Source organism: Rhopalosiphum maidis, chromosome 4, assembly GCF_003676215.2.
Source record: "Rhopalosiphum maidis isolate BTI-1 chromosome 4, ASM367621v3, whole genome shotgun sequence".
Lineage (NCBI taxonomy): Eukaryota > Metazoa > Arthropoda > Insecta > Hemiptera > Aphididae > Rhopalosiphum > Rhopalosiphum maidis.
Genome location: NC_040880.1, coordinates 6187116 through 6202306, shown reverse-complemented (window position 1 = coordinate 6202306; position 15191 = coordinate 6187116). Strand labels below are relative to the sequence as shown.

At 25.4% G+C, this 15191-nt stretch overlaps 1 protein-coding gene across 3 annotated transcripts; it reads left to right on the top strand.

Annotated features, from left to right (window-relative positions):
• The first annotated feature begins 2221 nt into the window (after positions 1–2221).
• Positions 2222–7197, top strand: LOC113549735 (sentrin-specific protease 1-like). Of its 3 annotated transcripts, none has more exons than XM_026951189.1 (3): positions 2222–2339; positions 5744–5817; positions 6350–7197. In XM_026951189.1, the coding sequence occupies exon 3, from the start codon at positions 6357–6359 to the stop codon at positions 7128–7130; it is 774 nt and encodes a 257-aa protein (XP_026806990.1). In that variant the 5' UTR covers positions 2222–2339; positions 5744–5817; positions 6350–6356; the 3' UTR covers positions 7131–7197. The 3 variants fall into 3 exon arrangements, with proteins under 3 accessions (XP_026806990.1, XP_026806988.1, XP_026806989.1); XM_026951187.1 differs by having other exon boundaries at positions 6345–7197; XM_026951188.1 differs by lacking the exon at positions 2222–2339 and adding an exon at positions 5054–5065 and having other exon boundaries at positions 6345–7197.
• The last annotated feature ends 7994 nt before the right edge of the window (positions 7198–15191 follow it).

Here is a 15191-nt window from a genome sequence, read left to right as displayed (position 1 = left end):
AGTGACGCTTTTGAACTACCTCCTATAACAGTGTTACCCAATCTATGGGTTGTGACACAAAACTGGGTCTCGAAATTTTTTTTATGGGTCACAACTGGTTACACTTATCCAAAAATAAATATATAACCAATAATCATACTATACGATCACATTTTTTTTTTTTTTTTACTGGTGGTGGGTCCCTTAACCAACAAGGGATAAATTTGAGGGTTGCCATTACAAAAGGGTGGTTTTTATTTAGGCGAATGACCCTAAATAGCATATCGTTTGGCCGAATTTATACATATTATTTGGGCGAAATTTACAGGAGACCCTAATTTATTTAGTACATTGTTCAGAAGAGTTATAAATATATTTTTATAAAAAAGAATTGTAGAGACTTAGGACTAAACTTAAAGTTAACTCTAACTGGTATGGTTAAAAATGCATTTTATTGTTATTACCTTAACTAATTTTTTTTTTATTAGCATGGTATCTCATATGCCCATTTGTTTAATAAAATGTATTATATTCTTATATAAATTATCATTATAATATATTGTATTAGGATTTTTAATAATATAATAATAATTAATTTATAATAATTAATAATTAGCATAGTATTTCATGCCCATTTTTTTAAATATAATCGATTATTGTTAATTTTCCGGTTTGATTTTAATGTATAGTTTTGTATTTCTTTAATAATTTTACGTAATATATTGACTTTTTGTGTGTTGTTAGAATTAATTTTTACAAATTTATAAATAGTTATCATCAATCAGCCGAAACGATATAATAATAATATTGAGTTAAATACAGTGTAGTAAATACGAATATAAAAATTATTGTTTAGGTAAGTATGTTACTTCCCTATTATTCTCTGTATATCCCTATATAATTTATAAATTAATTCGCCAAAACGATCGGTTAATTTCTCGCCCAAATGAATGACGCCCTTTCAAAAAGGTTGGGAAATACTGTCCTATAATAACATACTGTAATTTTACAATAAAACATGTTCATGGACAATTTGATCATCTCAATTTCGAACTCAAAAGCCATTAATCACGACAAGCGATAGGTAGGCTCCACTGGTTATATTGACATACCAAGAAGTAACTAATTTGTACAGGATAAAAATTTCAGACGATCATAATATTATAATGCTCGAAAATACGTACTTTGAATGCAGTACTCAAATTTAACTAAAATGATAAAAATACAAAAACTAAATTAATATATGCACAGCATAATAATTATTAATTAATTAATATAATATGTATCTTGCCATCCTGGTATCCGAAAACGACGATAGCAACAAAAATAATAATACTTAAAATAACTATAAAAACAACTTGTGATTTAACCTTAATCCGTGGTACATAATATACAAAATATACATTACGCCAGGTCATTTACAATTATTCTAAAATTAGTAATTACCAAATAGTTTACCCGATTAACATAATGTTATATTGATACACAAGAGTCACAAGACATTATATACAAGCTAGCCAATATGAACATTTTAATTGATATAACGGAAATGATTTGTGTAAAATGTGAAGGAAAATAATGTTTCTACGCTAGGACGTACATTTTTTGCTGCAGCATTGGAACTATAGGACTAGCTGAACGATTATTTATTGTATTTTAAAATATATATTGACACTGAAATTAAATATGAAATATACAAATAAAAATATTAAGAGAACGTCGCACCTACATATGTGTTGTCTCCGTCTTACACACGTAGTACGACATGGCAAATTTTCGTTCATCAGTTTCAATAGTGTGCTTTTAGTTTAGAGTGAATTGACCTATATAATTAAACTTTTAGGTAAAAACACTATCTGTGTGTTCTCTCGTTGGTTTTTTACGATATTTTGACTTTTAAGTGAACTATGAGCTTTTTAAATTATTTAATATTTTTCATACCTATTCATAAAGTCATCATAACTCACCTAAAAATTAAAACACCGTCAAAAATCAAAGATACAGCAAATAATGTTCTTACCTAAAAGGCAAGTGTAGCATCGGGCAAATGTATTGTCGGGAAAATGTACTGATCCCATATTTTTCCACTTGTGTCATCCCTACCTGGATCCGCGCCGCCGTCCCGAGTGATGCTCCTTCGTAGTAACAAAAATCGCCACACGGCAGAGCCACAGGTAAACGAGAAGGCAGCTGATGGTCCATCATACGCACAGCATACGTAAACACTCTTTTCTGGGCATTGGTCAATTTCAAGCGTCCACACACGAGCATTTTACTCATACCGCCATACCGGTTGATGTGTCATCGTTTATGTATGCTATATTGTCCAGCTGCACGTATAATAACTGCTACTGGTTTCTGTGAGTATTATGTCTCTATTGTTTATCTGTTTATTAATATTATTTATCTTTATTATAATAATTATTGTATTGTTTACTTATTATCTGAAAATCGGCCTATATATAATGTAGCATTTGCAATTGCATTATTTGTCGTTGGACATAGTTCCGTAAAACATTTCACATAAAATATAACACAAATAATAAAAATTATTATATTATATAATAATATTTTAACAACATATATTTTAAATTTTATTTATTTATTTTACAAAATCAACACAACTTTTTTTATTTCAATTACATAATCATTATACTTTTTTAGTTGTTTTTAATCAACTGTTTATTATTTTATTTTGAAACCGTTTAAAAGTAGGTAGGTACATCGTGTTCGACAACCACATTTGTAGCATTCGGCTTACTATCGCATAACGTGCACATTTTACGTTGAAAAAATCTGCTTTAATCTGTTATTTTTTATAACACTATTTATTAATATATAATATAATATTAACTGTGAATGATTTTAAAAATAATTGCTTATAAGTCATATTTTTAGTGGCTATAGACGATATTAGTATATTTTTACACATTTATGTTTAAATGTTTTGCTATAGAACATACATTGAAGATGGTTGTTTTTGTTTGAATATCGTAAGGATGTGTTGGAACATAATACATTACGAGTATATTATTTTTTGTAGGTATTTTATTATTATATGGGTACACAACTGAAATTTCTTAACGCTCGTAAGAGGGACCATGTTGTGGGATTATCTTGTCACATCGGCCGATACAATATACGACCAATACCGAGTAGGCGAAGAATTTCTTTTATTATATAAATTCTTAACGTGTGTCCGTAAGACGGGTCTAAATCTAAAACCATTGTTATTCGGCTCCTGTCGACAACTCGGTCGATAATAATCAACAATAGCGTTCCTATTGAACATTTCTATGTAGCAGAATAATAACTATGTAACATTTATATTATTTAACATAATTTTTGTTATGAAAAATCGGATATAGGTCCTTCACAGTAACATAAAAATTATATTTCTAATAAATTAAATTTGTTACATCTTACATATATGTTATTTTATGTACTGTTATGGAAACCATATCTTTACTCTGTGCATTAACCATAGGCGGAAATCCATTAAAAAGTTGGGGGGGGGGGTGATTGCAAATTTTCTCATAAACCACAGCTGTTAGAAATGTATTAATTGTTTGCAATATGTATGTATAATTAATTTTATTTTCATTTAGTGAGATAGATCTCTAAAACTGGAGAGCGAATTTTGTTGTTTGGAGTCTTGTTAGAGTCACATTGGCTAGGAGAAGTGCAGTAAAGATATTGAGAACTTTATATTTTATAATTAATTCATTACAGTGCTTCAAAAAAAAAAAAATTAAAACACATTTTATTGGGAGTTTTTTTTATGTTTTTCAGCTTTATAGCTTTGTTGTGAGTTAACGATTGAAGATAAAGTTTTGAAAATCTTCACAGCATTTCTCCTAGACTAAGTGAATCTAATAAGACCCCAAATAACAAAACCCGTTCTCCGATTTCGGTGATCTACCACTCTAAATGAAAATCTAGCCAAAAATAACAATTTTTTTAACTGTGTAAAATTACTATACACGATATTTCTTTTATCATAAAACACTCATTATTTCAAAAAGTATTCGTCTTTTTGAATACAATTTTTTACATAATTTCAAGTTGTTAAAAAACAACTTTTTATTAAAAAATTATATTTTTAAATATTTTTTATCCTTATATTTTTTAAGTTATTTACTTTATTGAATAACAACATTGAGTTTTAATTTCAATTTTTAATCTAATGCAGAATAATTTTCTGAATATTTTGATACATACAAATCGAATTTAGAGCGAGTAGTTTATTAGTTATAAGTAAAGTTTATATGCGTGGAGTGAAGTGGTACGGACTTATTCCGTAAAATGTTGGTCCACTACTCCGCTTGTCTTAACTTTAAATACGTATAACTCATTAACTACTCGCTTTAAATTCGACTTTTATGTATCAAAATATTCAGAAAATTGAAATTAAAACTGAATGTTGTCATTCAAAAAAGTAATTAACTTAAAAAATATAATTTTTTAATAAAAACGTTGTTTTTTTAACAACTTGAAATTATGTAAGAAAATGTTTTCAAAAACATCAATACTTTTTGAAATAATGAGTGTTTTATGATTAAAGAATCACTGTATATTGTATTTCTAAATTAATATAATTTTATATATTTTATTATATTCGACAGACGATAAAACAAATCACTATAGGACAGTGTTCCAACTTATAATTTTAATTTTCGTATAAAATATTATACAAACAAATTTATAATATAAAAATGATTATGTGTTATATTTCTTGTTTTTTAAGTACATAATATATAAAAATAAAAATGCATAATTTTTATGTTCGCAAGAATGTTTGAAGGGACTTGGTGGGCTTTTGGGGGGCTAAGTCCCCTCAAGCCCCCCCTCCGATTTTCACCAATGGTATTAACTATGGATAATGCAAAAAATTTTAGTTGGTAATGCAATGTATATAGTATATTAGTAGCATACATTGTTTAACTTTAGAAAAAATTCACATTCTATTTATAATATTACAAATATATATGTTAACAATATACGTTTTTGATTTTGATTGCCGAAATTCCAATTTTTGTTTTTAGCATAACTATTAGAGTGGAATGACCTATTATCAAACTTAAAGGTAAGTATATTGTCTATGTTGTCTCGTCAGTTATTTTGGATACTTTAATTTTTAAGTAATTTATAAGCATTTTAAAATATTAATATTTTACAAACTCATAACAGTCATAACTTGATTAAAAATTAAAATATTATAAAATACCGACGAGAGAACACAGATAATATTTTTACCTTAAACTTTGATAATAGGTAATTTTACATCAATACTTACTTAACTTAAATACACAAAATTGGAAATTTTGAACGTATATTTTGATATGGTGTGCATTAGTAAGACGGAGATAACGCGTGCATTTGTTTTATATATATACCTAGGTATCTTTTATGACTATTAAAAATATTAATATATTGCTATATTATAATGCTTTTTTTCTTTGTTAGGTACCTATTGGGTTTCTTTATAAAATATTTTATATTATAATTAGCTCGTAATGATAAACCATAAAATGTAGCTGTTTTAAATATCAGATGCTTTGTGAAATTCTTATTTAGACATTTTTTTATTCTTTGTAAAATTTAGAAGATAGGTATATTGACTGATTTAAGATCGATACTTAATTCAAGAATATTTATAATAAGTATATATTTAACTTATTTAAGGAATAATTAAACATAGATAATATAAGTATATTTATTTATTTTTGTTTACAATTACTAATTATTTTTTTTTATTTTATAGATATATCAGACTAAACCTAGTGATCGATCGACATCTCAATTATCTTTAAGACTTAAATTCCTTAAAATTTAAAAGTAAGTGATTTTCAAATTCATATATAAATATAATTTATTTATAATTAAATTTCTCAACAAAACATTAAGTAAAAGTAATTACTAGTACTTTATTTGGTTTAATTTTTCTTGGTTAGAATATTTCAATGTAAAAGTAAATTATAAATAAGAGATATTCTAAAATAGTTGTAGCTCTGATTTTTACCAGTTGAATATTTAATTATTATTAATTTTAATCAGAATAACTTAAAAGTAGACTATTATATGCTTGTAATTAATTTTCTAGACTAAACAATTTATTTGTCAATTTCTGTTTATAATTTTTATTTTTCATTTTTGTAATAGTCTAAATTTGTTTTTCAAATTTATCAGTGACAAATTATTCAGGCGTTCATAAAATTAAAAATAATAACACAACAATTATTTTAACTTATTCAAAAATTACAAAAATAATTTCATAATTTCTAATTTATTCATTTTATCTTGTCTATAAACTTGCAGTCCTTGAAAAATCAAGTCTTATCATATATTCAATTTATATGTTTAAGGATAGTCAAGATATGGATGAACAACTTTTTTTAGAAAACAACAATGATTACAGTGATGTTGAAATAAATTATATTCAATCGGATCGTCAAAATATAATATTTCCAGGATACAACAGAGAAGTTTTCACAGAACTAATAAATTGTATTTCTAGCAAACGAAAAAATGATGTACTACAATGTCAACATTCTTCAATTTGTACAATGAAAGATTTATTATATGTATTTAATCCACGAACATTGATGAATGATACTTTAATGGAACATTATTTTAGGCTTTTGGCTAAAAGTTGTACAAACCAATTGATATTGAGCTTAGAACCATTTTTTTTTAATTGTCTATTAAATTGCGGGTTTGACAAAGCTACCAAATCAATAAGAGCCACAATAAAAAATGTATTTGCTTATGATAAGCTTATAATTCCCACACAACTAGAGGGTAATCACTGGATCTTCATTGTGGTGAAGATTAAGAGTCGTATCATAACTTTGCACGATAGCCTAAGAACAAGCTTTTATGAAGATCAATTATTTTTATTAGTTGAATATTTGAATGAAGCATACAATAAATTTGAGAATCCGGATGAAGAACAACAATTACAATGGAAATTAAACTTTGGGCAATCCTCGTCGCAGAATAATACTTATGATTCTGGTGTATTTACATGCACTAATGCCAGGCATGTTTTACTTGGAAAACCATTATATTACATTGAAGAAGATGCTCCACTATTAAGACACAGAATTACATATGAAATCTTACATGATGTATTGTTACCTACTCCTTAATTATTTTTTACCGAATTTTCATTTTGTATTGTTTATAAAAATGTAATATATTGTGTTATATTTATTGTAATGCTAACTTGAAATTGTACCCAATAAGATAGATATAATTCCATTACAAAAGATACATTTTTCCACAAGTCTAACTTATCATTGTATAAATTTGTTAGTTTTACGTATTTATGGGCAAAAAGTGTATCTCTATCGTATCTTTCCGAGGAGTTAGGGATTCCTCAACATACCGCCGTGGACTGGGTGTATTTTCATCGTGAAGTGGTTTCCAATGACATGATAATACATTACAAAAAAATTGGTAGTTATTACATTTTAAATATTATAAAATATAAGTTAGTCAAAATCAATTTCCACTTTTAAGTTTCTCAAATATGCATATGTTTGAAATAACTTTAAATTCAGTTTTATGTGGTTTATTAATAATAACATAAAAAGTAAGTACGATAGGCAAATTCTGATTCCACCAAAATATTGAGCATATAAATACATTTTTTGAAAAAATTGAGCATTTTGAAGTTTATTGACCATTACTTCCAAAATAAGTTTGACTGGCTTTTTTTGAAATTACCATCAAATTAAGCATGCAAAAACACACATTAAAAAAATTTGTTAAGATAATAAAGATCCTACTATCGTAAATTATCAACTTCGGAAATAACAAAAATAAAAAATCCAAATAATCGCTTGGGAGCTAAACTGCAAGTTTTCAAATTGATGAAACACATGTTAAAATTAGTAATATTTTTCTTATTAGAATTATGCAGGTTTTCATTAATTATGAAAAAAAATATTATTTAAGGACTTGATACCGAAAGTGAAACGTATAAAACGCTCGATAGATGGCGTTCTGCGCCGTATCGCCGCCGACTCGGCAGGCCATAGCCACGCCCATTGTCTACGTGCCGAGGTCTGCACGTCGTAGTGCAGGAGCAGTACATTATTATTTCATAGACGGTTAAAAGACAGTACTAAATAATACAAATAATAGTAGTTTTTGATAACAATATATTATTAAGTAGTTATTTAACCTATAAACATTATATATGTTACGGGCAATGTACACATAATATTATTTAGGTATTTATTTATTTTAATTAATAATTATTTTATTACAAAACAGTAAATACATTAATTTGTTTTTTAAAAAACTAATAAATAATCTAATATGATATAATATAATAAATAAGTGCATTCTTTTTACTAACAATATGTTGTATAAAAATGATGGACAAAAAAATGTACAAAGAGTTCATTGATTGATTATATATGTAATTAATAATAATGATATTAATTTTTTGAATTTATTTACACTTATATTTTACAATTATATAATTTTGAAATTTATAAAACTAGTATCTATCTTAGAAATAACTGTTTCCTTTGTCGGCAATTCATACAAATGAATGGGAAGCCCTAAAAATTCCTTAATATTAATTAATTTATAATAAATTTGTGGTAAGCACTGACTAACAACATAATTTCTGAAGTGTTTTTTGAATGAAACAATATTTAATGTTTCACATAGAAAAAAAATATTATCGTTTAAACATATAACTTATTTTAATTTATAAGCTGTATGATTTTGAATAAAAGATGAGATGATAAGATTAGTTTTGTAAATGGTATTGCAATAAGAAAATTAACTACAGCAGATAAAATTATTGAGTAAAATCAAATCATTTAATTAAAATAAAAGTTTTATTTTAAAAATATACTTAGAAAAAGTAACTGTGATTCAACACTCAAAAGATACCATTTTATTGTTTTAAAATTTAAAATTAATTGAATATTTAATTGATAAATAAACTGGAATATCTATTTATGGGATAACATTTTTACAGTAATCTTTAATTTGTTATGTTTTGATTCAAATCGTTAGACCACAAACATTTTAATGGACCAGATTTTCTTATAATATTACAGTAATGACTAATGGGTTAGTAAATGGTGTTTAGGCTTTAATGTATCATTAAACAGTTCTACATATTTATAATTATTATCTGCAATACATTCATTTAATTTTGAAAGATCTGAATCACTTAACTAAGATAATAACAAGTCAATTAGCTCAACAAAATTAATTAAAAATAACCAATATTGGTCATTTCCTGGAACTAAGTGTTCTACCAAAAGAGGGAAAAAGTGTACAGAAAACTGCATTTCTCCAGAAGACATCTTCATTTTCAACTGGTTTGATTTAATACATTTTAAAGAAGGAGACATTTTTTTCCCTTGCCCTGACCTTAAACTGGACATTTTAAATGGTATTACAATTGACTAAAAATACTATAATGAATAAGTGCAATGTCAAAAAACCTAACTGGACATAAAACAAAAACGTTGTGTTTAAATGTTTTTAAAATGGGTATTCATAATATATTAATAAACATAATAACTAAATGCAAATAAATAATTTGAAACACAGGCCAGCTCAAGTTTAAGTACTAAGATGCTGAATCAGGTTGTAATCCTAAAAATGCTTGTCTGGTATCGGTTGTAGTGGTTTTTTTAAATTTAGTGGTCTATACTGATACATTATATTACAATGCACGGGATAAGAGCGACCTCAAAGTTTTATTTTTAGTAAAATAATTACCTAACTGCTCCCAAGATATGGATACAAATGGTCGAGGACATTAAAAACACTATATTTACAGACGTGTTATCATAAATTAATGTTAAACAAATTGAATGAAAGTACATTTATTTTGTTTCAATAATTTATGTACTCGGTGAGAAATCATTTTGATAAGTGTAGAAATGTTCATATAATATTATTCTAATGTCTTTTATTTATTTTTCATGGTTAAATAACTTAAATTTAAAAATTATTCCCATCTTTCATTTAAATTTCCAAATTCTTTGGGATCAAATTTTTCAATAAAAATCTCTAAAAATAAATTTAACAATTGAATTACATTAATATACTTCGAGCGGACCATTACTTTAAGTGTAAAGAGACAACCCTAATTGATAATAGCACATCTAGCGATGTCGTTATGGACTACTAACCCGGTTCCTACTCAGCGGCCGCTACTAATCATCGCGAGAGTGGACGCCAATCCTGTACCGTTTAGATCCTACAAACAATTAACATTTTAAGTTCATATTTTGAGAAAAATTACATTTGATATTTAGTAGTTTTTGATAGTTCTAAATAAATAAATATAAAATTTTTCAAAGTAAAAACCATAGTTTCTTATGGAAATATACTTGATAAATGCAATGGAATTATTCAATTTTATTTTCAATTTTTATTTCACCAAGATATCATTGTTTTGATGTTTATACTAAGTACGCTTTCCAGAATTGTTTACTAGGCAAAAATGCCGCAATTCTGATTTCTAACAATATGTTCTGTATTCATTGCCAAAATAAGGACTGAACGTAAAGATATTCACGAAAAGGTATCATCGATAACTGAACGAAATATAATATGTGTGCGATGTACGACAAGGAAATTCCAAATATTATCAGTAATTTAAAATTAAATATAATATAACATACGGTTTATTGGCGACCAATTTCCTAAACAACAACGCCGTAAATATAGATTATGCGGAAATGCTAAGTAAAAACAAAGCATTTGAAATAAGACTTACGGCAATCTTTCTAATAAAACTGTGATTACGGCGTTTTTGCTAAGCACCGACTATATTTGATTAAGATTGCGGTAATATTGTTTTCTTATAAACATACATTTCTGGATAAATAATCATAGTTACGACATTTTTGCTTAGGAATAACTTGTAAAATTATAATATTAAACGTAATACAGTATTATTTCATTTATTTCTCGATTTATAGCGTTTTATCTTAGGACAGCAGCTAGTATGTATAAAACTTAACAATATAAAAAAACTTTCATTGACATTTCTATTATTTATTATTTAATGTATTTAAATTAACAACATATTATAATATTCAAATGTTTCTATTACCGTTAACTACATATTGGCAAACTTAATTTATATCTAAATATACATATTATATAATTTATTCATTATTTAATTCTTCATGTATTCTCAGGTTTCTTAGCAGCTTCTTCGATTAAAATATCAATTAAATAACGTGTACCCGCCACCACTGATATTTTTTGTGAACAAAATAATGTAATCGTATCAAATTCCATATTAAATCCTGCGAAAAAAAAATAGTATTAGATTTGTTGTTTGTACGACAAAAAAGAGCCTTACTTGAAACTCGTATACTTAAAGGTTAAAAATATCAAATTCCTATCACATAAAACTCCAGACACGACTATTTGTATACGTCTCTTGGAAACAGTTCGGTAACTATTTCACTGAAATTAAAATCCTTAAAGTCGTTCTCATCCCGCGGATTATCATATAACGTATCGATATAGAGCACTAAATTCAAATAACCACTACAACCGACACCGAATTAACATATTCAGGATTACAGCCTCATTCAGTATTTTAGTACTTAAACTTGAGCTGACCTTGTGTTTTAAATTATTTATTTGTATTTAGTTATTAATAATAACATAAAAATACCAAATTTAAAAATATTCAAACACCACGTTTTTATTTTATGACCGATTAGGTAGTTTGACATTGCATATAGATACTTATTTATTATAGTATTTTTAGTCAATTGTAATATATAATTAAACATACTCCTGAGAAATTCTTGATAATCTTTTGAAATATCTGTAAACGTAATTTAAATAGTGATAACTTAATATTTATTGGTTTTACACTAGGTAAAACGTAAGTGGATGGATATAAGGTAACTATTTATTTGTAACACTATATATATTTGAAATAATCATCGAAAATACAGTATATAGGTAAACATTTTCGCATATTCTAATATTCTACCAAATACTGTTTACAATTTAAAATAATCTAACTTTTAAGTTATTTTTCGGGTGAATAGTATTGAAATCATTATTTTTAATAAATCGAATCAATAACAACATATCGAGATTAAACATTAGTCATACATATTTTAATCTTCGAAGTTCTAATTTTGTAATGATTTATTTTTTGAGTAAATATTAATTTAAAAGGTATTTTTTATTCAAATGACTTTAGAATCCAATAAAAGACTCGAAAATTAGTTTTGATTTAGGTGTTAAACCAATATATCATATCTACTACCATAGCAACCCATTGGCTATTTAAACATATATGTAAAACCTTAATATAATATAGTTTGATTTTAACAGTTATTTTTTTTTAATAGAAAAATTAGTATTTATTCATAAATTATTTAAGCTAAACTTAATGAAGACTGTATTATACTGAAACGTTTATTAGACTTGACCGATGTAGGTATATTCTAAATGAAAGTGAACGACAAGTTTATATACATAAATCATTTTTACGGAATTGAAAATTGTCCTATAAACAATTTATTTTATAACCTAACCTTTGATACGCCGACAATTTTGCTCAATCGTGTCGCAAAAAAGGTGTTTTATGCTCAATCGTGTTTCAGCCATAGATCGGTACTTGAAATTTTTAAAAAATGTAGGTATTATATATTACAACTTTTTTTTATGAAATTTGTAATTTAATTATACTTAACTTTTTTTTATCATTAGGTAATCATTGAATTTGTAGTTCCGCTCCGAATCTAAAATCAAGCATCATATTTATATGTATTATATATTATCATTGATATTAATAATTTCTTAGTAATACTAGTAATACTACACTTGTTTACACATTGTCGGCTTAAATCGTATAATCATTGTGCATTTCATAAAACATTTAAAGTATGAAGTAAATGTATTATTTTTAGGCATATACATCAATTTTTACATTCGGTGATATACGATGATATTACTGTTGAGGAGTTGAACGAAAAATGAATAAAAAATATAATTTTTTTGGTTTTAAAGTAGCTGGTTTGGCTATATTTTTACAATAAATTGTGCAATGGATTTGAATTAAATTATAACACTGTAAGAAGTAAATCATAACTATATAATAATGAAAACCGAATAAAAATTATATTTTCAGAAAATTACCATATCATTAATTGGGGATAATTATCAAGTCTTTATTTTACATTATTATGCATCCACTGTATCATTATTGTGATGGATGTGTCAAATTTGAATTTAAATACATATTGTTGCATACGAAAAACGATTTTGAGCATAGATGATTTAGAAGACTATAATAATTCTAATTATTATTAATTCTACTATTTGTAATACAGTACTACAGTAGGAAACATAAAGTTTTTTTAAAAACCTTGCATTTGAATATGTTACAGTGTGTATAAAATATAATTATATGTTTGATAGCAAGGCTGTCAAGGAAACGATTTTTTTTAACTCGTTAAGTTAAGTTATTTTAAAAATAATAAACTTAAAAACTTAAAAGTTAAAAAAGTTAAGCTCTTATTTTTTTTTGTTAACTCGTTAAGTTAAAATTTAATTTATAAAACAACGAAACTAAACTTTTTAAAGTTGAAATTTCTAATTTGCTAAAATAAAAAAATTCCATACACATAATATTGTTTATTAGATAGTTTTTCTTTATGCTCAAGAAAATTACCAGGGAAATTTAAAATAATACATCAGAGTACTAACTAGCTATCAAAAAATCTGATTTTCTAAAATAAAGCCTAAAATTTTGAATTATTCTTGCATTATTTTTCAGACAAAAATTAACTTAATTTAGATACTATTGAATAATATTAACTTGAAGTTAACGCGTTAATCTTAAAAAAGAAGTAACGAGTTAATTAACTTAACTTTTAACTTAATTTTAACTTTTAATTCGTTAATGGTCAGCCTTGCTTAATATAATTCTATGACCCCCCTAATAAAATGACAACTGAATACTGAATAGAGTTATTGTTGGTTTAAATAAGTAATTTCATCCAAATTTCAACTTAAAATGTCTAGAAACAATATTTTTTTATTGATTTATTAGATTTTTTGTATCAGAATTACCTTATTTAACTAAATTTTTCATGTGTATTTTAATTAGTTTATTAGATTTTAAATTGTTTTTAAACTGTGTCGATAGTCAATAACGAGTTTATTACTCGTGAAAATACGCACCTTTTATTATTATTATTTATTACCCGTGTGACTACTGGTGTTCAGAAATAAGAGGTATTATAAAAATCAAAAACCACCCAACTTTGAGCAGCTATAGCTCGATAACGGTTAAATGAAAAATAATAATTTTAACGTTAACATTCATAAAAAAAACCCTATAATTTTATGATGTTTTAAATATAGGTTACCATTTAAAAATCAAAAGTTTAAAATATTTTCACTATTCAATACATGAATGAAAAAAATAAAAATATTTTATAGTTTTAGAAAAATATGAAACAAAAATTCTTTTCGAAATAACGAGTTTTCAATGATAAAAGAATCACTTTGTATAACGTAGTTAAAAATCAAACAATTGTCATGGCGTTTCTAAGTATTTTATTTATTATATTTAAATTAATAACACATAATATCCACTTATTAATATATATTACAGTGAAATACAGATTGGCCTACCTAATTTATATCTATAGATATACATAAACATATGATAATATAATTTAACATTTATAATCTTATTAAGAACTTCTTAAAATGTTTTTCTTATTCATCATATGCAAGCTTCAGCTTGTAATAGATTTATGAAATAATCATAATCTTGCATTGTTATTATGGAACTACAAAAACCATCAGTCGTGAAATATTGAGGATAATTATAACTAAAAGTCATCCTGCTGTAGAAAGTGAATAGTTCTACTGAGATAATAATAATAATAATCGTACAAACATGGATAACACGCACTAACAGAAAATATCCATACCTGTGTTTAAAAGTTATAAAGTTGAGAATAAATGATGACCATTATTATAAAATATTTGAGATTTAAAACACAATAATTCAGTTGCAAATATATAATACATTGAAAAAAAAAATACAAAAAATGCTTACTCATAGTGACTAGAAATCAAACAATTAATATAATAGTTAATAAATAATGTTATACATTATAATTCAGTTATATAATATAAGAAATGAATGATTAAATATTGTCTATATACAT

Excerpts from the sequence above, each read along its gene's own strand:
- LOC113549735 (XM_026951189.1), top strand. The coding sequence starts at position 6,357 with ATGGATGAACAACTTTTTTTAGAAAACAACAATGATTACAGTGATGTT.